Raw genomic sequence first — 25,635 nt, 5'->3', positions numbered from 1 at the left:
GATATAGTGTTCTTGGAAATATAGATTACTCACATAAATACCCTGCACTCTTAGAAAAAAAGGTGCTATCTAGAACCTAAAAGGATTCTTCAGCTGTCCCCATATTTTTATTTATTTTACTAGGCAAGTCAGTTAAGAACAAATTCTTATTTTCAATGCCCCCTGTTCAGGGGCAGAATGACAGATTTGTACCTTGTCAGCTTGGGGGTTTGAACTTGCAACCATTCTGGTTACTAGTCCAACGCTCTAACCACTAGGCTACCCTGCCGCCCCATAGGAGAACCCCTTTGAAGAACTAGTCTTGGTTCCAGGTAAAAACCCTTTTGGTTCGAGGTTGAACCCTTTTTGCTTCCACATAGAACCCTTTCCACAGAGGGTCCTACATGGGACCCTACCTGAAACTAAAAAACGGGTTCTACCTGGAACCAAAAAAAGTTATCATATGGGGACAGCTGAAGAACCCTTTTGGAACCCTTTTTTCTAGGAGTGTGATAACATTTTATTGGATTTTCAATACAGCTTTGTTGCACGTACAGCCTACAGTAATTGGCCATGCAAGATTGCCTTCCTTGTATTGTAAGTTGTAAAGTATCAAAGAAGCAGAATTGTAATGCTCAATGGAGGGAAATAAATGAAACATCATTCGCCTGTTTCTTTTCTCTATGACTGACTCGACACTAATTCAAGACTCAATTCAACCAAACAAAGCCCTTTCTTATTAATAAGCGTATCCCGTCCTTATTTTTTCTCAGCCCAGGCACCAGGCACCGCGCACATGACATCAGAGACCACCGTTCCAATGGTGAGGTGAGAGTATTGTTCCCCTCACTTGAAACGGCACTCGGGGATCCAGGTAGATAAACGCTGTGCATCCCACTCACCTAGCGGTACCGCCTAATGAGAAGACGTGTCAGTAGCAATCAAAGGCATGTCTCCTCCATGGTTTGATGAAAACGCTCAAACACTATCGCTACCGTTTTCATGTTGTGAGTGGGTGTTAACATGACACAAATTATGGAAATCACTCTGCTCATTACAACACCAAAGGGGTGCACTAGTTAGTTCATGTCAGACTCCATCTCTCCCGCTCAGCTGAATGCAGGTGGGGGTACGCCACCGCTCTTTTAGGAGATTAGCTCACCACAGCACCACAGCTCCCAGGAACCATGCGATTTAAAGTGAATGCCTGTCTATACCCTTTTCCTCACCCCATTCCACCATTGGTGCATTTCAAACATGCCACTTTGTTTGAACTATACTGTCACACAATGTGTGTGTGTGTGTGTGCGCGTACGCACATTTGCATGTGTGCGTACTTGGCAGCAAATAAAAAGCTCTGTCTTACATAAAAATGTTAATGTTGAGAATCCTAAGAATAACTAACATTACAGCAGACTGTCATGGTGGTAAAGATGAGCTATGCAAAACGTATAATAGTTCACCTAATTTCAGTTTATGTGACAAAACAAGCAATGTAGAAAATCATAATACAACGAGGGTCTAATCCTTAATGCTGATTGGTTAAAACCACATTCCAGCCGGTGTCTATTCCACAAGTTGCCACCGGCTAAATTGGGCTCCCGAATGGCGCAGCGGTCTAAGGCACTGCATCTCAGTTGCAATGTGTCGCTACAGATACCCTGGTCACTACAGGCACCCTGGTTCAAATCCAGGCAGTATCACAAACAGACATGATTGGGGAGTCCCATAGGGTGGTACAGAGTTGTCCAGGTTTGACCAGGGTAGGTCGTCATTGTAAATAAGAATTTGTTCTTAACTGACTTTCCTAATTAAATAAAGGTTACATTTAAGTAATCTATGACGTTGAAATGCTTGTTTACTCTGTTCCATCTGACTGCACTGCACTGCACTGTCTCATCAGCCCAGCCAAGCAAATTATAAACTTGATCTCCACTATAATCTCACACTACTTTGAGATTTAGTTATTAATCAATGGAGATTTGTATAAATGTTGCTGTCTGTCTCTCCGACATTTGCAACATTGTTTCAATGTTGAATCTCCTGTTGTCCAATAGTAATGAACCGGTTGAGACAGACAGGCAGCGCTTCTCAGCCAGTCGAAATCCCTAATCAGCTGGCATCATTTTTTATGGATATATACAAAAAAAGGTCAATTGAAAAAAGGTGAAACTATCACGTTTCAAGCATGACCCAAATGCAGACTGTGTCGAAGTAACAATGTTTATTACAGTAACAGGGGCAGGCAAATAACAGGTCCAAGCAGGCAGGGGTCAATAATCCAGAGTAGTGGGCCAAAGGTACAGGACGGCAGGCAGGCTCAGGGTCAGGTCAGGCAGAGGTCGGTAATCCAGAGTAGTGGGGCAAAGCTACAGGATGGCAGGCATTCTCAGGGCGGGCAGAAAAGGTCACAACTGGGAAAAACAGGGAACAAACAAGAGACAGGAACAGAGGGGGAAAAAACGCTGGTAGGCTTGACGAAACAAAATGAACTGGCAACATACAAACAGAGAACTCAGGTATAAATACACAGGGGATAATGGGGAAGAGACAAGCACAAAGACAGGTGAAACAGACGTCCCGGTAAAATCCATAAGACTCATATTGGACCCCAAGTCGATGAGTATCTGGAAAGACTTGGACTGGTCGCCCCACAGCAGGGTGGCATGGAGAGGGGGGCGAGTAGGGGGAGATGCAAAATTATCCTTAAGACCCATAAGAGTCCTCATTCCTACAAATGAGCTAGGTCTCTTAAGGGACAGGTAGACACCTAATGACTGCCAGTCCCGCAATACAGACAACTATGGGTGTTAAGTCTGCATACGCGTTCGGCTGGAGACAGCCTAGCCCTGCCGAGCTGCATTGGCTCTGCCGAGGTAAATCGGCACTCTTCGGAGGCTCATGGAGGAACTCGGGTAAGCTTGGCTCCTCTCGGGGACGTAGACGCCGGGGACTTCCGGAGTTCATCAGATGCAAGGTGGGATCCTTGAGTGAGCGATTGGGACTACAATCAGACCTCCTTTCCCTCCTACGTTCCCGTCCATCGATCCGGATGGTTAAGGCGATGAGTGAGACGAGATCCACCGGTAGTTCCTGGGCTGCAAGCTTGTCCTTTACTTCCTCCGATAATCCGTGCAGGAACATGCCGAACAGCACTGGTTCCAGGCACCCTCCGCAGCTAGCGTGTGGAAATCCACGGTAAGCATGCGGAGTTGGCGCAGGTCTCCTACCTGACTTCGCCACACTCCCCGTGTGCCTCCCCCCAAATACATTTTTGGGGCTGCCTCTCGGGCTTCCAGCCGCGCTGCCGTGCTGCCTCCTCATAACTCCGCCTCTCGGCTTTCGCTGCCTCCAGCTCTGCCTTGGGGCGGCGATACTAAAACAAAGACAAAACAAAGGAACTAAGGTCAGAACGTGACAATGTGACTGTAAATTTGCCGTAGTTGGCAAGCTAGCAAGCAAAGATAAGAACGTTGCCAGCCAGTATGGGACTTGGGGTCCAACGAACGATTGGGTCCCGTCCTTAGATACAGAAAGAAAAGACTGAATGACTGGGTCGCGTCCATAGATACAGAACAAAAAAAACAAAAAAATGACTGGGTCACATCTCTTGCAACGCTAGATTTGTTTCGGGATTATATCTTGTGGAAGGATGGAATAGTATGAATAAATTAATCAAAATAACGTTTTTAATGAAAATATATCAATCATTATTTGAATATATTGGTAAACCGTTGTATAAAAGTAATAATGCCCTCAAAGCCGGTGTTTGGAGAAAATACTGCCACAGTTTGCAAAAACTAAACTTAAGAAGGGAAGCATAGAAATAGCATACATAGAACAGATCCACCACTTCTTAGTCTTGCTTTCAATGAGAATGACAGATTTATAACCCACATTTCAATGTAGATTTGGTCGGATCGCCCATAAAGTTACATATAGCAGCTTTGTAAGTGTTTGTCAAATTCATAGTGGATCAGGATGGATTATTATAATATCAGACAGAATTGTGAGACTTTATTACCGCCAGGTCCTCTCATACGCACCCTAGATCAACACCCCTCTCCCTATCTCATCACAATAGAAACGATCCCAGCCCGTCTCCTGTTTAATTGGAAGCGTCCTCCACCAGTGTGTATTCCACGGCGTTCCTTTAATGATTCAACTTTGCTGCGGTTGTAAGGTGACTCGCAGGGGAGGGAGTGGCATTTAAATAAATAACAGTGATAAAATGTAGACCTCATACATTTCAAAGGTAATGCAACTAGCGACGCCATAAGGAGCAGCTGCATACACTGTCCTGGAGCGATAATTTGATTGATTTGTTGTGACAGCAGCCAAATAATTGAGAGTGAGAGGTGCTGTTGAAGATGAAGAGCAGACTGAGGCAGGTTCGCCCAGGCAATCCCAGCAGATATGACGCCTGGGTTCTCATCTCTGCCATTGATATCAGCTGCCACTAGTTTATTGTTTGGGAAACGTGGGGGGCGACTGCCTGTGTGACAGTTCAGGGAAAGAAAATAACTCACCAATCAGAATGAGCCAGAGCAGTGTTCAAAAGGTTAGAATCAAACACCCTTGTTTTCACTCAAGCAGGCGAACACTCGTACACACACGCATACACCTATCCCTTGAGACGTACTATTTAAACCTACATGTTAGTTTTTGAAGCAGAGGTGTAATTCAATTTCACCTCCAAATGTTACATTATTTCAAAACGTTTGTCCTCAATTTGCGGTTGTATTGCAACATCATGCATAGGATCAAGTAATACGAGGAATGCTATTTATTCTTTCAGGTGTATACAGTTTATTTACGGCTTATGTCTTTAAGAAATTGCCATTGTCTGGCATACTCTCGCAGCTTTGCTGGTCACAACATTGACCTGCTAAATCCCAGCTCCTCCACATGTCGTTGTTTGTTTTCAGCTGTGCTGCAGGACAGCGAGTTGATGGTGGAGCCTAAGAGAGAGGGAGAGAGAAAAAGGGTGAAAGTGAGAGAGGGGGGGGGGGGGGGGGGTGAGAGAGGGGTGAGCGAGAGAGAGGGAGAAAGGGGAGAGAGGGGGGGGGAGAGAGAGAGCGAGGGAACTGGAGAGAGGGGGAGAGAGAGACAAAGAGAGAGAGCACTCTTGATGTCAGTGTAGTAATAACAATGCTAATCAGACATGGCTGTGGCTGCTTCACTACAGCAAGCCCTGACATGTGCCCTTACTGCTGCAGAGAGAGCACTGAGGGAGACATTCTGCTAACATCGTGTCATAACCATAGACCCAAAAACTACACATGAGGTACTGTATAGGGTGTGATGTGTATTTCTACACAGGCTTTGCACGATAGTAACAGTGTTTGTCGCCTAGCTATTTTGGCTGACAATAGAGGTCTTGTGTGGAAGAGTAAAATGCTCTTTTCTGACAGAGAGGTGGTGCAGGGAGGCCTGAAATGACTTGCGATTTTCCAACTGGTATTAAATAAAATTACGAAGTTGGAACACATTCCCTTTACCCTAGCCAGCTCTGATTCGATCAACTGGACTATAACAATACATTACATTACCAGCCGGACTCCTTCTGTCGCCCCATGCTCAGTCAAATATGGAATGAAAAATGGGATGGTGTTAAATATATATGTTTTTTACTTCTTCGATACTGAACTTGTATTTTAGGTAATACAATTATTATTATTATCATCAAAAGATTTTGTTTTTCAAACATTTTGACATTTCCATATTTCCAATATTTCTAGCAAATTACCTCAGAGCCTAGACAGTCGGACAGATGGTAGTTAGCATATACAGAATTACCTCTCACTCTGGTTATTTTCCCTCCAGAAGGTTAACAGAGGATTAGCACCCCTCACACATTAAAGGTCTGCCAGAGATTGCCACGGCACGATTCCTACGCGTTCAGGAACAATCTGTAGTCGAGCATTTTAAATGAAAATTGATTTGTGATTTACATGGTCACTGATAGGAAAATTACCTTACGAAATATTGTAAATGAAATATTACACAAGGTGCTGTGGTAGAGAGCAGACAGAGATGGTAATCTTGTGGAACTGAAATTCCCGCCTGGCAGAATTGGGTGACATTTTACATTTATCTGTGTTCCGCATGACTTGTAATGTTAATGGTCATTTTATGGGACAGAACTGGAATGAACATGGTGTTATCACAGATTGCCTCCAATGTAGAATTGTGTAAAGTAGCACAGCTGTGTCCTTTATTTCCTATTTTTCAGTAAGGTGACTTATTGAATGATCTGTCCTCTGTTGTTGAACGTATGCATTCAGCCCAATTTTTTATTTATCAGGCAGTTCAACTCCAAACGTCATTACAAACACACACCTTTACTGAAGCAAAGGCTTTACAGGGAGACTGTAGTGTATTTTACCACGGGGTTGTTTGACAATTCATCTTCATGGGTTAGAGGTTTTTAGAAATGTGGAGGGAAAAGTAGTGAAAGGCTTCTTTTCCTTCTACCAAGTGAGGATTTTAAAGAAGCTATTCAATCTGAATGTTCCTCTAGGGATACCTACAAAACAAATAGTTACTGAAATTGGTAACATTCAGTATGTTTTTTTTGTTGTCAGAAATCCTGAGACTTATTCAGAAATATATAGTTTTGCTTTCTTACAGCACTGAACACTTTTCAAAAGTAATAGATCTTTCTTTCATAATGGACAAGCAGCTCAAGCGTGATTGGAATACATAATTTTGTCAATACAAAAAATATCAGATTATCAATACAACCCAACACTTTTTCAATACAAATCTACCATCAACTTAATAATAACAGGAAATCAATAAACGACTTATCTACTAATGAATACTGCTTACACTCACCCCACATTTACTCATTTTAATCAATAGCCTGTGCACTCATCCTTTCCATTCCCTACAATGACCAGACAGGCATAACACAGGGATTTCAAAGGGGAACAGTCTGGCGTGTTTGAAAAGTCATAGAAATAACTTAGCAGAACAAAGTGCGACTCTGTAAAGAGCATAAGGCTCAGGGGGTCACAAGGATCCAGTCCAGCCCAGATCACTCTAAGGTCATTATTAACCACGGCTCGCCAGTTCCATGTCTGTGAAACCAGAGAGCCTGTGGTGACAGCAGATAGTGTTGAAACAAACCCCATGGCCATTGGGAGAAGGCTGGTCCGCTAGGCTGCTAAAAGCTATCTGTGGTTACTAATTGCTGGCCGGGGCCTAATTGCCTTAATTAATAGGTTTGGTGTCTCAAGGCTAAGACAGGGGAGCTTGTATCAGTGTCAGAGGAGCTCAAAAGCCCAGGAGGTCTGGGGGGGTGGTGGGGTCCCTGGGGGCCCATCTCTGGATTAACCACAGATACATCACAGATGGATTATATAGTGTTTGAGCAGGATGGCATGTTTAGACCAGAGAGATCCATTACTCTCTGATCATAAGAGAGCATTACTTAGTACATCTCAGGGTAGAGAGAAAAGCGATGGTTTCTGTCTCTGTTCAAACACATCGCTCACCCCTCCTGTACTCTCCTCCCCCTTCCTCTCCGGTTCCTGAATTATGTGGCTGTAATTCAGAGTGACAAAGTAGATTTAGCACCTTTTCCCACCGACAATGGGGGTTTTGTTCAGTGAGCTCTCACTGTGAAATTAGCCCTGGTGCTCCCTTTTTCCGGCTGCAGTGAAATGGTTACAAGACACAGATCAGCCCCATAAGAAAATAGAAATGATTCAACAAATCTTCTGCTTTCCCCTTCTGCCTGCACCTCACCCCAACCCCATCTTCCCGTCTCCACTACCCCGTCCTCTTCCCCCATCAAGCACCTGGCAAAGGCTTGTAAGTTTCGGGTGCATGCATTTTTTTTTTTTCTTCTGATGATATATTGTCCCGGTGGTGAATTTCATTTACTGCTGCTGCCCTTTGCTAAACCTGTTGCTAGTCAGTGAGCATGATAAGCGTATAAGTAGTGCACTACTTCATTCATCATACATCGTTCTGGGCCCTCAAATATCTCATATGCGATTCAGGAGGAAACTACTAAACCGGCACAAAGAATCCCTCTAGGAAACAGCTGAGGTTATGTTAAACGCTGCGTAAGAAATATGTTGGATTGTTTGCATGTGTAATGAAATATACATTTCTGATGCTTGCATTTTGCAGCGTATTTGCCTTCATTTCGGTTTATGTGGTACGAAATGTATCACAAGTAGTGGTGCTTGTGATTTACATCATAAAGCTCTCATATATTTCTGACACCATCTTTGCCTTTGCATTTTGAAATCTGCCCCACCACCCCCCCCCCCTCCCCCAATCATATCGCTGCTGTGTTGTGTTGTATTAAAGAGCATCACTAATCACAAGAGGCTCTGTGTCACTCAGAAGTCTCCACATCACTGGGGCTGACAATGTTGTGCTGGTGGGCATGTTGTGCTGTGCGAAAGTGCTTACACTCTCCCACAGACAACCAAAGGGAATAATTAAAGACAGAATATGGAGGCAGAAGAATGGAGAGCAAATCCCATTGTTTTGGGGTTATTTCATCCCACTGAATTCTTTCTCTCCTCTCTCTCTCTCTCTCCTTCTATTCTCGCATTCCTCTCTCCAAATGCACTGTGGGTAATATGGCACACTTTCAAAAGCTTATGTAAGCGAGGCAGCATACAACAAAGGGCCTATGATGTCCTACTCATCCCCACATTGTCTTTTCATTATTTTAGAATCATTTCATATCTGGGGGAGTGGGGGAGAGGGGGAGTGAGTAGGCGAACGAAGCAATGCTTAATAACCCCATAATGTAGCTGCCGGAAAGCTGAGAAGGAAAGATGCTTTTTGAAGGACTTGAAAACAACCCGTGTGCTCTTATTTCTCCCTTCCTCCCTCCTCTCTCTTTTCTAACAGCATCATTTCTTTAAACCTCCCACAATCACAACTGTTATCCAAATAATCCCCAATGAAATTCTAATTTAAGTTGAGTAGACTATTAGAGGAGCTCGACTACACTCCATTTCGGGAGCAGTAAATGTTGCCCCTCAATCTCTCCCAGCTTTTACTGTCAGTCAGAGAGCACTCAGTCATCTCCGTGCATCGGGCCCGCAATATTGATTTTTCCACCCACTGAAACAGCCGCATGAACATAAATTTTGCATGAGGCTTTTACTCACGTCCTCCGCCTCGGTCTGACGACAGATGATGGGACCGTGAACGAGCTGTAATAACCCGGCCTGGCCTGCCAGGGCCGACAGGCTTCACAGGGGCTCCAGACTCTCCTCTGTTATCTACCACAGAATGGCAAAAGGCAGAGATACTGTTAGATGGACGATTTACTTCTGTTGTGTTCAGTGGCACGTTCTGTATCACCTCCACCACTGTCTGAGCCTCCCTTCGGGACAGACTTTTGAAGAGCGAGAGAAGCCTGCTATGTTCATAGGGAGTTTTCCTACTGTAAGGAATGAGTGAGTTAAGCAGTCATGCCTAGTATTATGTCCGATTAGGTGTTACAGAGAACAACTCAGAGGACAACTGGGATCAGCCGTGTCACTCCTCAGCTGTAGTTAAAGAGCCAGTTGGGATGTTCGGCCATCTTGATTGACTGTACTACTGTATTGATATAAGATATTGACCTCGGCGTACACACCACGGACAAACTGAATTGGTCCACCCACACAGACAGCGTTGTGAAGAAGGCGCAGCAGAGCCTCTTCAACCTCAGGAAGCTGAAGAAATTCGGCTTGTCACCAAAAGCACTCACAAACGTCTACAGATGCACAATCGAGAGCATCCTGTCGGGCTGTATGACCGCCTGGTACGGCAACTGCTCCGCCCACAACCGTAATGCTCTCCAGAGGGTAGTGAGGTCTGCACAACGCATCACCGGGGGCAAACTACCTGCCCTCCAGGACACCTACACCGCCCGATGTCACAGGAAGACCATAAAGATCATCAAGGACAACAACCACCCGAGCCACTGCCTGTTCACCCCGCTATCATCCAGAAGGCGAGGTCAGCACAGGTGCATCAAAGCAGGGACCGAGAGACTGATAAACAGCTTCTATCTCAAGGCCATCAGACTGTTAAACAGCCACCACTAACATTGAGTGGCTGCTGCCAACATACTGACTCAACTCCAGCCACTTTAATAATGGAAATTGATGGGAATTGATGTAAAAATGTATCACTAGCCACTTTAAACAATGCCACTTAATATAATGTTTACATACCCTACATTACTCATCTCATATGTATATGTATATACTGTACTCTATATCATCTACTGCATCTTGCCATCTTAATGTAATACATGTATCACTAGCCACTTTAAACTATGCCACTTTATATTTATATACCCTACATTACTCATCTCATATGTATATACTGTACTCTATACCATCTACTGCATCTTGCCTATGCCGTTCTGTACCATCACTCATTCATATATCTTTATGTACTTATTCTTTATCCCTTTACTTGTGTGTATAAGGTAGTAGTTGTGGAGTTGTTAGGTTAGATTACTCGTTGGTTATTACTGCATGGTTGGAACTAGAAGCACAATCATTTCTCTACACTCGCATTAACATCTGCTAACCATGTGTACGTGACAAATAACATTTGATTTGATTTGACCTTTCACATGGACAGATAAATGCTATTCAATTATAGCAATTAAATATCTACGGTGAATCACAGATAAAGTAGGTCCGCTCTTATACTGTATCTTTTGACTTATTTGTGTTCTAATATCTCCATGTAGAGGACTCAATACTAAATACTTTCAAATCCTTCCCCTGGGGTGAAAATTCCACAACACAGCTTCGTATTGCCTTGCATCACAAAGTGAAAGCGTTATCTGTGGATCCCTACAAGCGGTGTGTTTTACTCTGTAAAACCACATGGCCCATTCGACTCCAGTCTCTACTGCTTCCATTTTTGTAGTGTCTAAACCCCTCCGAAGCGACACTGAGACATTGATATTGTCTACAGTGACTGCAGGTAATTTTTTTTTTACACAGTTGGATCTTTTATCTGGTTTTATTTGCCCTGTGTTCATTCTAACCATGGCCACGGAGCAGGAATCAATGTTTCATGCTCTCAACGTGATTCGTATACCCCAGCTACCGAATGATAAAACGGAGAGACACATTTGTGTTCCCAGATGTCTCGGGAAACCTATGACATTGAAATGTGTCGTGTGACCTTTAGTTCAATGTGTGAGCGTTATCTGTCGTTTCAGTGTTTACTTTGACGCAACACCACGACGTCTGGTGCTGAAATTTGAAATCCTCCGCGACACAAAATAAAATATGTTCCGTTTTAGTTCGCTATCTATTCAAAAAGGGCGAAGGGAAACATGTCACTGAAATCTAATGCTGCATGCTAAATTGAGCCGCCATATTGCTAATACCAATAACATGGACTATTTCTCTGTGGAGTCAGTGCTCCTCCGAATTTACCACCTTGATAACGTTGCATGGAAACAGCTGCATGTGCAAAAGAAGTTTCTGGTAGAAATAACATCCCAGTTTATTAGTCTGAGTGTGCTTCCTCTTAATCCTCGGGGTAAAAATGACCTTCCTCCGTCCATGTTCATAATTGCCAAGTGCCCCGCCGACTCGTCCATCTCTCTCCAGTGGAGTAATTATCCGTGTGGCTCATTGAGCAACCATTCGAGACAGTGCTTTATGTCCTCCCACAGTGGGACGTGAGGCAGAGACATAATAGGTCTGTTGTTTCCTCTCATTATCTCCTCTCCCTTTGCTTGTTCAAGAACCACAGCAATGTTAAGACGACCGCCTAAAGTAGTCAGAACACATCTTTTCATTTACTTCGTGAAGGCACCTCTTCAGACCCAGTCTGAAGTCAGGCTCCTATTTTACTGCAGTCTGCTAATGATGCTGGGAGGAGAGAGGTGAAGATAGAGCGAAGGTCGCTTCAGATTCGTTTTTGACCTTTTGATGTTTTATGCCTCCGAACATTTGAACACATATTGTACCATTTTGCATTGAATGTTTTAGCCTACAATATTCTTATTTTTGTACTTGAAGAACTAACTCTTTACGCAACATTAAATTGACTGGACTCCTCGCCGTTCTGTCTGTGCGATACACACAATCCAATGTAAGAAAGAGATTTAGTAAAGAGTTAACCAATGGACTAAACGTTGTGGGTTGAAACCAGACCAGTCAATGTCCTTTTATCCGTTTATTTCTTAACTGTCTCTTTCATGTGGGCTTTGACCTGGCCTTTGCTGGGAGCTGAGTGTGATGAGCATGGATATAGACATTGAATGCTTCTCCTTTCAATTATCACATGACCTTTTGCCATTGGTGACTTTCTTTCAATACTGTATATAACAAATACTTGGCCTTTTCATTATTTCTATACAGTATTTTATATTGTACCTCGTATGCATGTGTCCTAACCACACACACACACACACACACACACACACACACACACACACACACACATATATATAGTGTGCAGTGCTATAAAAGTAAGTTAACTTGCTTCTCCTTAAAAGTAATTTCTTTATAAATCTATATTTTTTTTGTCTTTATTGTTCCTTATATGTATGGAATGATTTAGTATCCTGACCTTATATATAGTTACTATAGTTAAATAATATAGTTAAATAGTTACTACACATATGCATCCTATAGACAGATATGGACAAGTGCACATTACACGCTCACACACTCACACACACACAAACACACAAACACAGAGGTGAGCTGTTGTTAACACCGAGGAGAAAAGGACAGAGGCCAAATCAAGCCCAGAGAGAGAACTGCAGTAATGGGGCAGGGACCAGAGAGGGGTCTGTTGTAATGAGAGAGGTGGCTGCTTCTCTCTCTCATCCTCTCCTGAGCGACACAGGAAACAGAAATAGCATTTTGTTTGACGTACGAGCCGGTTTTGACCTAGCCTCGCGACCTTTGACAATCAGTCTCGCTTTGTACTTCACAGAGTCAGGGCTGCAGCAGTCAAAGACGACAGTTCATTTCTACAGTGGCACCATCCACACTGAAACAAAGTTGACAAGAGCCTACAGTAGGGGTGTCAAACAAATGGGATCCGGCTCACGGGTGGTTTGAGTTTAAAAAAAAATACCTAAAAACAAACTCAATATACTTTGTATTGATTGAAACCAAATCAAAACGGCATACCCCCAAGCCATAAGACTCCTGAACAGCTAATCAAATGGCTACCCAGACTATTTGCATTGCCCCCCCCCCCCCCCCCCCCCCCCCCCCTCGCTGCTGCTACTCTCTGTTATTATCTATGCATAGCCACTTTAATAACTCTACCTACATGCACATAATTACCTCTTACCTCGACACCCCCTGTATATAGCCCCGCTATTGTTATTTACTGCTGCTCTTTAATTATTTGTTATTCTTATCTCTTACTTTTTGGGGGGTATTTTCTTAAAACTGCATTGTTAGTTAAGGGCATGTAAGTATGCATTTCACTGTTGTCATCGGCGAATGTGACAAATACATTTGATTTGAAATACAGTTTCTTGACTGTGTACAGCTCGCTAATAATCACCGAAATGAAAGCTACATAGGGAGTTTTGCTTAGCCTAATTGGACGGAGAGGAAGTATAACCAATTGTCAGTGCGGCCCTCCGGACCTCGTTGAAGGACAAATGCGCCCCCCCCCCCCCCCCCCCCCCCCCTCCCGGCCTACAGTATCACCCCTGGCCTACAGTATCCTGGGTCATATGACTCCCACTCCTCTGTGTCGAGAGAGAGTCACTGTATCGAGAGAGAGTCACTGTATCTTGTTTGAGGTATTTCATCTACCACCTACTGGGACCTCTTATGGTCCAAAAGTGCTACAGTATACAGTAGATTACAACTTACAATAATACACATCTAATGAACATTTAACTTCATTTCTTCAGCTGGCATGTTTTTTCAGTATTTTGTCTGTGTTGTGGCTTATTCTTAATATCATGATTATCAGAGGCTTGCTAGTTTGGGCTCCTTTATCCTGTACCCCTATGCATGGTGCCTGTAAGTGAGAGGGCCACTTGAACACTGTGCCAGGATTGGTGAACGTGCCGCCATGAGAGTGAAGAACACATAATGAGCTCCATAGGATCCCAGCAGCCTTTTGCCCTTGTCTCCATCTTCTCCGAACCTCCATTTCTCCTCCTCCTCCATCCACTGTCTGCTTGAGGAGGTAGCACGAACAATTAGTGGACACAGGGATGCTAGATTATGAGGTCAGCCAAAGCAATCAGACAGCCGCTGTTAGAAGAATGCTCTTCCAGCAACAGGGGGAAGAAGGGTCAGTGGGCCTCACGGTCTAAACAAGATGACAGAATTTATAAAGCATCGCTGTTAAAGAATATAGTTAGTTACCTGCGGTGTAGCCGTTATAATAAGGCCACATGGGGCTTCTTCCATATTCCCTCTGTGTTTGTTTTTCTTTTTCATATTCTTTTGTTTTGCCTCTCTTTCCTCCTCGGCCTCACGGTCGTCGCTGGAGGAAATTCTCTGACTCCTCTTTGATCTTCCCCTGGTTTAGATAAAACATTTTTGACAGAAATCTCTTTTTATCTCTCTCGCTCTCCTTTTCCTTCTTTCTGTCTTTCATTCCTCCCCCTTTCCATCTTTTTAACTGGCGCCCTCCACATTTCCTTGCGGTACACTTGCGAGCAGGAAGAGAGGTGCCCAGTCCTGTCATAGCTTGCTGGACAACTTGCCCCAACATTTCAAATGAGAATTGGACTCTTGGCTTTAGCGAGCCAAAGATGATATATAATTCATGGTGGGTGTGGGAGAGGTGTCAATGTGTCAGGAGGTAGAAGAAATGTAAAAGTGTTGCCGCTATTTACTGGCACAGAGACACTGGCCCACATCCCAAATGACACACTATTCCCTTTATAGTGCACCACTCTTGAGCAGGGCCTGATAGGGCTCCGGTCAAAACTAGTGCGCTATATAGGGAATAGGGTGCCATTTGGGACACAGCCACTTGCTTTCTTCACTGGGATTCTTCTTCTGCTACTTAGAGCCGAGGAAAAGAGGGAGGTCTTGATCAAATGCTCGCATGTGCCTCTCCAGAACCCAGAGCGACCGGACTAATCAAAGAAATGTCTGCCCTCATGTTTTATTAATTCATCTCGCTATGAAACAGCCGTTGGTTTAATTATTGAAGCGCATTGATTCAGTATGTATACAAGCTGGTCTACCCCTCTATTCACAAATGCTCTGCTGTGTTATCAAACGCCAGCCAACACTCTCTTTTCTGCCATTGATCTATTGTTATTCCCTCCATTTCTCGAGACCTCTCATTGTTTTAAAGGCTGAAAGAGGACTCCGTTGCGGTAGCCTGGCCACTGTAGGTTATATCGATATTGTACGGCTTAAAATAGCATTCTTAACATACCGAAAGTAGGTAATAGTGCTTTTGCAAGATACTGTAGTACACTCACATGCAGTCCCAGGACTGGCAAGAACACCACCAAGTGTTAGGCTGGGGGCAGACCAATGGTAACAAGAGCCCTCTGAATGTCTATCGGATCTTTTGTATGGTGCCTGTCGTTCACCGCACCGCCAGTACCCTCTTCTCAAGGAGAAAAGTCAAGCAGATTCACAGTCAAATAATGGTCTCAGAACCTGGTCTTTTTTTTTACTAGAGAACTGGTAAAGGTCAGGGGGAAATTTGACGTCTTGATCAAATATTTGGGTTGCCATTAGAAATGACTTGGTCTTGTGTCACTCTCTTTATACTGCCCGCTGAGTGATTATAAGGGTGAAATGCTGTATGCCTTAGGTCAAAACAGTCACTCATACAGTCACTTAGGGTTTTGTAAAAAAATATATAAAAAAATAAGAACCAATGATTCTCTGAGTCAATGGTTGAGCATTTGTGAAATGCACCACCACGCACTGTATTATATATGAAGAGCTGGATACGTAGACATATGGCATATTCTAAGAACCTCGTGGCTGCGTCCGTGTTGATGTACACACGAATGTGTCTGTCCATCTCTGGCTGTGTGTCACGGAAACGGTGAGAGAAGTGCATCCGGTTTCATTAGCGTTTAAATCCAGAGAGGAGGATAACGGTATGATTTCTTCAGACGTGCCGTTCAAGACGAATGACTCTTCTTCGGGAGATTTTCCCGCAATTAAACGCGAGATTGTGACATCCTCCGAGTGAAAATGAAGCGCTCCTCTCCAGAGACGCCAATTATATCCGTTCATGTGGATAGCTTTGTCGTCTAACTACTGAAGTCAGGTTCTTCTGGAACTCCGTGGTAGAGGTTACAATGTTACTGGACTTTGTTGTGAGACTGGACCATTTACATTGATATTCCCACACCTCGACCTATTGTCTATCTATTGTTAGGTGTGATACCCCGACTGCTGGTTTTCATGATTACACATGAATGTGTTACAAACACTTTTGAGTGAATGGTTTAAGATACAGTAGTGATGATATCAATTTGATGTTCTGCTCCTCTTCCTTCACCAGCTACCTCATCCCTGAACTCCCAGCTTCAGCACCTGCAGCAGCTTCAACAGATACAACAGCACCACCAGCAGCAACAACAGCACCATCACCAACAACAGCAACACCATCAGCAGCATCAGCACTCCCACAGCCACGTCCACAACCAGCTGTCGTCGCGGGGTCACATGACCTCGCCCAGCCTACAGCTGTCCTCCGTCTCGGTCCCCTCCCCTGGCTCCGCCTCCTCCACCACCTCCATGACCGGCTCGGGCCAACCCCCGCTGTCTCCGCCGCTCAGGCAGAACCAATCACCGGCCCGAAGCCTGCCCTCGCCCGTCACACCGCCCATGCCACTGCAGGTGAGCTCACACTACCCTGTTACTGTATGCCACTGTGTTAATCCCAAAAGGATCTTTAACTTGTGTTATCCAAGTTGCAAGAGTTGTAGCTTACATAGGCCTACTTCCTATTGCTGCTGCGTCTTTGACGCCCTCATGCAAAAACTTCAGCCAGTGGATGTGTGTTCGAATAGTCTTACTAGTGGTGGTATTGTGATGAAATGGTGTTGTGGGGTGTATTGTGGAGAGACGAAGGCCAATCTTGACATAACACAATGTTGATGACTACTCATTAGACCCTGTTTGTCTAGGTACTGTTTATCAGTCTTTTTATCTTAGCTGCCCTTCCCTCATCCAACCTCCTTTTTCCGTCAGTTTGTCTGTCCATCCATCTCGGCCCCCTTCTGTCCGTCTGGCTGTCAGTGTGCGACGATAATAACCTATTTTATATCCCTGTGGTTTCATTTCTGGTGGAGCTCGGCCAGGGTCGCCTCCTTCTCCCTGGCCACATTCATCAGCGTCAGGCCTTTATTGGGTTGTGGCGCTGCACCCTTCTTTATGGCCAGGATGAGTACGGCCATTTGTTTCCCCCTTGCACCCCTCTCCGGCCCTGTCACGGCCCAGTGAGACTCAGCAGGAAAAACAGACCCCCGCATTTAATGGCCTCCAAAAGCTGGCTAGCTTCTGCCTGCCTCCCAGACCTAGACACCAACCATATACTATAACCACAGTCTAGCACAGTCATCGGCTGTGCATCCCAAATGGCACCCTATTCCATCCATTCCCCCCATAGGGCTCTGGTCAAAAGTATATAGGCAATAGGGTGCTATTTGGGACAAACCCACAGTACTGGTCCACTCAGACACAGCCAGCATAAGGGCCAAAGCCTTGCAGTAATAACCTTCTTTTCTGGAGTACATAAGTGTTCTGATGTGCATTACAATCAAGCAAAGCTTCCCTATGTCTTCTTTGAATATTCTTTCATTTTTTAAAATAATTTTAGGTCTAGAAAGCAGAGCTACAGAGAGCAATAAATATAATTCTCCTCTGTTTACTAGCACAATTAAGGAGCAATCATAATCTATTTGTACTATAATGAAATCCACTAGTTTCACCACCAGACCTCATCCTTACTATTAGATTAAGAAACTGAGATCCTGATTATGATGACTAGAGATACATTTACATTTTAGTCACTTAGCAGACACTCTAATCCAGGGATAGAAACATAGAAACATAGAAACACAGACAGACAGACAGACAGACAGACAGACAGACAGACAGACAGATCGATAGATGGAGATAGATCTTCACCCTCCATCTTGTGTGTGTGTGTGTGTGTGTGTGTGTGTGTGTGTGTGTGTGTGTGTGTGTGTGTGTGTGTGTGTGTGTGTGTGTGTGTGTGTGTGTGTGTGTGTGTGCGTGCGTGCGTGCAAGGGCTGCATCCCAAATGGCTCCCTATTTACTGCACTGCTTTTTCATAAGGCTCTGGTTTTAAAGTAGGACACTATATAGGGAATAGGGTGCCATTTGAGATGCACTCTAGCAAAGATAACAGCTCTCATTTCATCTCCTTATTATTATTCACACACACATGACCACTCAGCCATTCAACCATTTGTTTTAATAACCACAGCCATTAGTTTTAATAACCAGAGGGCTTGTCAGATAGACAAACATTCATTAGGAGACGATTACTCTCCTAATTGTTCACCACTGGGAGGTGAATAGAATCAACAGCTCTAGATGTCTGTGAGCTGATTCTCACTGAATAGAGTTATCAGGACCAAAATCTCAATTGACATAATACACTACATGACCAAAATATCTCATTCCAAAATCATGGGAATTAATATGGAGTTGGTCTCCCCTTCGCTGCTATAACAGCCTCCACTCTTCTGGGAGGCTTTCCCGCTAGATGTTGGAACATTGCTGAGGGGACTTGCTTCCATTCAGCTACAAAGCATTAGTGAGGTCGGGGACTGATGTTGGGCGATTAGGCCTGGCTCATAGTCGGTGTTCCAATTCATCCCAAAGATGTTCGAGGGGGTTGAGGTCAGGGCTCTTGCAGGCCAGTCAAGTTCTTCCACACCGATCTAGACAAACCATTTCTGTATGGACCTCGCTTTGTACACAGGGGCATTGTCATGCTGAAACAGGAAAGGGCCTTCTTCAAACTGTTCCCACAAAGTTGGAAGCAGAGAATCGTCTAGAATTTAACTGTATGCTGTAAGATTTCCCTTCACTGGAGCTAAGGGGCCTAGCCCAACCACGAAAAACAGCCCCAGAGCATTATTCCTCCTCCACCAAACTTTACAGTTGGCACTATGCATTCAGGCAGGTAACATTCTCCTAGCATCCACCAAACCCAAATTCGTCTCTCAGATTGTCAGATGGTGAGGTAGCCTAGTGCTTAGAGAGTTGGGCCAGTGAACAAAAAGTTAATGGATTGAAATCCCTGAGCTGACAAGGTAAAAATCTGTTGTTCTGCCTCAGAGCAAGTCAGTTAACCCAATGTTCCCCGGGTGCTGAAGATGTGGATGTTGATTAAGGAAGCACCCCGCACCTCTCTGGTTGGGTTAAATGCAGAAAACACATTTCAGTTGTACAACTGACTAGTTATCCCCCTTTCCCTGAAGTGTGCTCCAGAGTCCAATATCGGTGAGCTTTATACCACTCCAGCCGACGCTTGGCATTGCGTGTGGCTGCTCGACCATGGAAACCCATTTCATGAAGCTCCAGACGAACAGTTATTGTGCTGACGTTGCTTCCAGAGGCAGTTTGGAACTCGGTAGTGAGTGTTGCAACCGAGAACAGACGATTTTTACGCGCTTCAGCACTCCGCTGTCCCGTTCTGTGAGCTTGTGTGGCCTACCACGTCGCGGCTGAGCCATTGTTGCTCCTAGATGTTCACAATAACAGCACATACAGTTGGCCGGGGCAGCTTAGCAGGGCGGAAATGTAATGAACTTACTTATTGGAAAGGTGGAATCTTATGACGGTGCCACGCTGAAAGTCACTGAGCTCTTCAGTACAGGCCATTCTATTGCCAATGTAATATTCTATTGCCAATTGTATATGGAGATTGCATGGCTGTGTGCATGATTGTATACACCTGTCAGCAATGGGTGTGGCTGAAATAGCCGAATCCACTAATTTGAAGGGGTGTCCACATACTTTTGTATATATAGTGTATGTACAAACACTTTTCAATTCACATTAGCAACAGGAATGTCACAAGCCGAGAAAGGGTTTGTTTGGCGTTCTTGCTTCGCAGCTCAAAAGTACCGTAAATGTCACAGTAGCCACTAGCCAGGAGGCTAACTATTGCAAACTATTCCACTAGCTAGCTAGCTACTAGCTAACATTAAGCAAGCAACTCTTCATGCATACATTCATCCATGTTTCTCAAATGTCATAAGGTTAGGCTTAAGTTTAGGCATTAACTTCGAAGTGTTAAGGTTAGGCATTAACTCAGAATGATTAACGTAAGGGTTAAAACAAAAGTCTCAAAACAACTTTCTATTGCTGGATTCAAACATGCAATCTTTGGCACTGAACGCAGATGCTTACCCTAACCTTAAACTTAAGCCTAACCTTAAAATGTTGAGTTAATGCCTAAACTTAAGCCTAACCTTAAAAAAAAGGGGCCGATAATGAAAGCACTTACATTACTCAATGATTGATTACATTTCTCTAAAACAGGCTACATGTGCACCACCACGTCAGAACAGTAGGCTAAATTATGAGGGGGAAAGGGACCAAATTATTAGGGTGAGGCACATGGGCTACTAACAACTTACTACACAACATACACTTAGTATTACTTTCTTAGCTACAGTATACTGTACATATCTCCCTGGCATATTACATAATTTATGCAGCAGCATACAAGAGTTTTGTTGTGCTCACTTGAACAGGAAAGTGGCGAGGCGGTGCTTCTTATGAGCAAATTTTGTCATCTAACTTTGTCATCAAAGTCTGCCATTCTCTGGATTTATGGTGCTTTCATGACAACTGGAAACTCGGAAAGAAACAAGGTCGAATCATGACGTCAGTGATCTTCAGGTCGGAGCTCTAGAAAGAGGCCAGAGATCCCGACTTGGAATTCAGAGTTGGATGACCGTTCAAAATGTGTTTTCCCAATCGGAGCTCCTTTTTTTTTTTCAGAATTCCCTGTTTTTTTTAACCTACTGAAGTCTGAGAATTCCCAGTTCAGAGTTTCCAGTTGTTTTGAACGCGGCAGAAGTCATGCAGGATTGACAACATGGCCAATGTATTCAGACTTTTCTGGCGTATGGTGTTGCATATGAATGTTTATCCTTTTAAGCTTGGAAAAGAGACTCTTAAACCCTGACTTGGACCACACACTCTCTCCACTGAATAGCAGGCTAGTGATTGTTTTGCAACGCTTGCAGTTGGCTACTGATTCTTTCCAAACTCATTCTTGAATTTGAGATTTCCAACTTGTTGTGTAATGTTTATGTCCAATGGCCTATGAGCACCGATGTGTTTTATCTATAATTTCTCTTCATATGACAAGGATTGGAAATGATTTGCCAGTAGATTGTTGACTTGATTCATGATGATGACTGCTTGCCTAGCTTGTTGGGTAAGATTTTGAAAGTATAATGTTGACATGATCAGTCCAATCAAAGCTAATGGAGATGTTTCGTGATGTGACGTCATTTTATCTGTAATGACCAATGACCCTGAGCCTGCTTGGATGGGCACTTCTAACGTAAATCAATGGCAGCACCCAAGGGGCCTGATTTTTCGAGCTCTCCCTGTAGATTTTGCGGTGACGTGGTGTCCCCATAAGTGACAGAACCCTGAGCCAATCACGGCGCAACCAGAGAACATTACCAACCCCTATGCTCCGTATTTTCCCATTGGCTGCCCCACCACCAGAGAAAGCACTGAGCTAGGCTGAAACACCTGCATTTTGGAGCTGCCTTACTGAAGAAAGCAAAAAAGAGCCCATGTTTGTATGCGGCTTTATTAACTACGTTTTTACATTGTTTTCAAACTGATATGTGACACGTATTAATGCCAAAATGACATCCAAATCAGGCAACAACACCACAAAAATATATACAATATATACAGATAATTTCGCAAGTTTACTCTCTCGAGAATCAATACCTCTCGAGAACTTCTCGAAAATAACCCTTTGCTATCGCCACTGTGAAAACGGCCTTTGTATGGCGAGGGCAGCACAAATATCCACTGGCTTACCAATATCCACATTACAGTGGATGAAGAAAAACAAAACGGTTGCGTTGAGACAAGGCTCCCTTGTTTTTGTTTCAGTAGAGCAGCCTAGCAGCCCTAAGGTTATTGGTGGACTCTCCACAGTTTAACGTGAGTTTCACTCTCCCCACTCCTCAGTGTGTCTCCACCACAGAAGCCTCCACTATGCTGCTACCTCTCCCACCCCTCTCCAGCATGCTGAGTTCCAGGAAGTCACAGGCAATGGCCTCAGCCTCCCTCCACAGTGATGACAAATAGACAGGGAGGGAGATTATGAAATTTGCTTAAGTGTGTTAATAGGCTGATTGCTGCAGCCCGGGCTGAATTTTCTGGAAGTTGATTGATTAGAGGCGTAGGTTTTCTCCACGCCCAGCAGAGCTCAGGGATTTGACGGGTTGCGGGGCGCTCGCCAAGTCTGTTACAGCGGAATTGATCTTAATTAGATCTGAAAGACCTGCCACAGCAGAATAGTCACAGCGATTAAAATGAAAAACAGGAGAAATTACTGATCAAATTAATCATAATGTCGGGCTACAGCTGTAGGTCTGGTGTAATTTGCCAGTCCACTGAGTTACATCGGCCCCGGCAGGGAGAGGCAGAAGAGGGAGAGAGAGGCTGCTACATACTGATCCGGCGGCAGCGGGAGGCTTAGGCCAGCCCATCAACTCTCTCTTATTCAATTCGCTGAGCCCGGGTCCTCGTGACCCCTGTGTGCCATCCACTGGAGCTAGCACACACACACACACATGTATACACACAGATGTTGTTTGCATGTACACACACACACACACACACACATAATAATAGAAAAGTAAAACACGTAATAACAAAAGTAATAATAGATACACATTGAATAATGATAACTTGTCTATGTACAAGGGGTACCAGTACATAGATGTGCAGGGTCACGAAGTACATACATGCATTCTTCCACATGTTATCATTCTCTTCCATTCTTGTTTTATTTGTATATTTTTCTGAGTTCTCATTTGTCCTTCCTCCCCGTTCCTGCTTTTCAATAGAAACAAGAATATCTCTTTGCACAAACTGTCTGGTTGGTTAGCTCCAATGCGCAGTCTGCCTGAACATTATCTGCTGTTTCTTGTTGAGCAACAACTTCCAGAGGCTCATGTACAGTATCTTGTATTTTCCAGCCTAACACTATCTTTTGTCTTGGTCTGGGCTGTCCTGTCACACACTATGTGTTGTGTGTTCACTAATAGCCCTTGACCTTGGCGTAGTGTCTAGCGGTGTCTAGCTCTGTGGTTTCAGGGCTTACAGTATGTCCTGTCTCTATCCTCCATCCTCTATCCCTTCGTCAGCTTCCTGCCGTGTGTCTGGCCTCCCCCCTGCAGTCCTCTGCTTTCCTCTCCTCCGTCCCTGTCAGAGCTCCACACTGGGCCTGTCCACTCTTCTCTTTCCCACCATCCCACAAACTCACTGGGGTAATTACACCCCAGAGCCCTGCTCTCTCCCTGCCTCCCTCTTGTCCCAGCTCTCCACAATTTACCATCAAAATCTCTTTCTCTCTCTCTCTCTTCCTCAGTGGACCCCGACATCACAGGGCCGCGGGGCCTCAGACCCACAAGTGCTGCAATTACCTGAGCCCTCTCTCTCCATATCCTTTTCTCGCTCCTTCTTCCTTCTCCCTTCTTCTCTCCCCTCCGCTCCTGACTCCCCGTCAGCAGTCCCTGGCAATCAGGCTTCATTAGAGCCCTCTCGTGAAAACCCATCGTCACCAAGGTCAGCACCTGCCAACCACAACAGGCTTTCAGGGGCCTGGCTGTCTGCACTTCCTCCCTACCTCCCTCCCTCCCTCCCTCCCTCCCTCCCTCCCTCCCTCCCTCCCTCCCTCCCTCCCCTCAGTCGGTCTCCAGCCCATCTCAACTGCTTTTGTCTCCAGCTGAGGCTCCTTCAAACACCCGTGTCACTGTCTTCCGCTGCAGCGCACTTTTTCCTTTGTCAACCGCTGTTAGAATCAGAATCCTCCAATCTGCCCCTTTCCTCTCTTTCTGGTGTTATTCCCATTATATTAACATGTGTATTAAAGGGCTCTTCCACGTCGATTCATTGATTTTCCAGATCAGGTACGCGCCTGCAGCCCCTGACAATTCCACCGTGTATTATATCTAAATTAAAATGACATGCCCCTAGCATGCTTAAATGTACCCGTGATTTCCATTTTCCGGACTGACTTAAGTCTACGAAATTGTCCATTTGCGTCTCAGAAATCTCATGAGAAAATCGAATATTCTGTAGTGAACAAAATACAGTGTTAGAAGTCATAGGCTTAATACACACACCACTGTCATATGGTCATATCGCAATTAACTACTAATGAATTAAATACGGCAGAATTGATATCAAATTTCATAAAGCACCACATCAGATGAATTTGTTGTTTACAAATATTACTACTTTTTATAAACTTGTGTGTAATTGTGCTGCTGGGTTCTGTCGAATGAAGAAGGCTCATGTGTAGTGCCGTCACTGCCGTCTAGTGCTAGAAGTAGGGCCCTGTGAGTAGTCGGGATCCTTTAGCTGCTCAGGTTGGGAGGGGGTGGAGGGAGGTAGTCTCATTAATGCACAGGGGATCCGGCTCTTAAGAAGGCAGAAAATTGCCTTACGTAACGACCTGCGCACCACCACCACAATTTAGAAATACAAATGTGCACTGTTGACTGAAGCAGAAAATAAGACTGTTGCCCATCAACAGACAGCGCCACATTTTCCATATGAATAATTATACTGCATAAGGGGAGCCAGATGAGGGAAACAGCCTGGCCATGACAGCACTGCTACTTTTATTTACTTCAAATGAGAGGGATTAGGGCCAAGGAAATATTCAGACTTCAGGCCAAAGACATTTGGGATAAGTCCCAAAAATAAGCATATTCATGTTTACTATATTTTCTAAAAAACAATTATACTTGGAATCAGGAGAGAATAAGCAGGAAATTCGGAATCCTCCAACCAGGATTTATGGAAAACCTGTGAATTTATTTTAAGTTCCCGGAATTTTGCAATTACTGCCATTCTTGAATTAGGGATGTAACAAGCAGGCAGTGGTGTAAAATAATTAAGTAGTTATTTTGGGGTATCTGTACTGTAGTTTACTATTCATATTTTTGACTACTTTTACTTTTACATTCCTAAAGAAAAGAATGCACTTTTTACCTCATACATTTTCCTTGGCACCCAAAAGTACTTGTTACATTTTGAATGCTTAGCAGGACAGGAAAATGGTCACATTCGCACACATAAAGAGAACATCCATGGTCATCCCTACTGACCCTGATCTGGCCGAGTCACTAAACATACTCTATATATACAAAAGTATGTGGAAACCCTTTCAAAGGAGGGAATTCTGCATTACACAGTTGAAGTCGGAAGTTTACATACACCTTTGCCAAATACATTTAAATTCAGTTTTTCACAATTCCTGACATTTAAGTAAGTAAAAATTCCCTGTCTTAGGTAAAATGTCAGAATAATAGTAGAGAGAATAATTTATTTCAGCTTTTATTTATTTCATTACACTCCCAGTGGGTCATAAGTTTACATACACTCAATTAGTATTTGGTAGCATTGCCTTTAAATTGTTTAACTT

At 44.1% G+C, this 25,635-nt stretch overlaps 1 protein-coding gene across 4 annotated transcripts in view; it reads left to right on the top strand.

The window, feature by feature from the left end:
- LOC110489921 (POU domain, class 6, transcription factor 2) overlaps window positions 1-25,635 on the top strand; it is a 90,054-nt gene that overhangs the window by 27,084 nt on the left and 37,335 nt on the right. For all 4 annotated transcript variants that reach the window (XM_021562935.2, XM_036944215.1, XM_021562934.2 and 1 more), the window contains one exon: window positions 16,456-16,793. In XM_021562935.2, the coding sequence (XP_021418610.2) occupies window positions 16,456-16,793 (338 nt within the window). The remainder of the gene's footprint in view (window positions 1-16,455; window positions 16,794-25,635) is intronic.

The sequence above is a fragment of the Oncorhynchus mykiss genome, chromosome 15 (genome assembly GCF_013265735.2).
Source record: "Oncorhynchus mykiss isolate Arlee chromosome 15, USDA_OmykA_1.1, whole genome shotgun sequence".
Lineage (NCBI taxonomy): Eukaryota > Metazoa > Chordata > Actinopteri > Salmoniformes > Salmonidae > Oncorhynchus > Oncorhynchus mykiss.
This window is presented reverse-complemented; position numbering and strand designations above follow the sequence as displayed.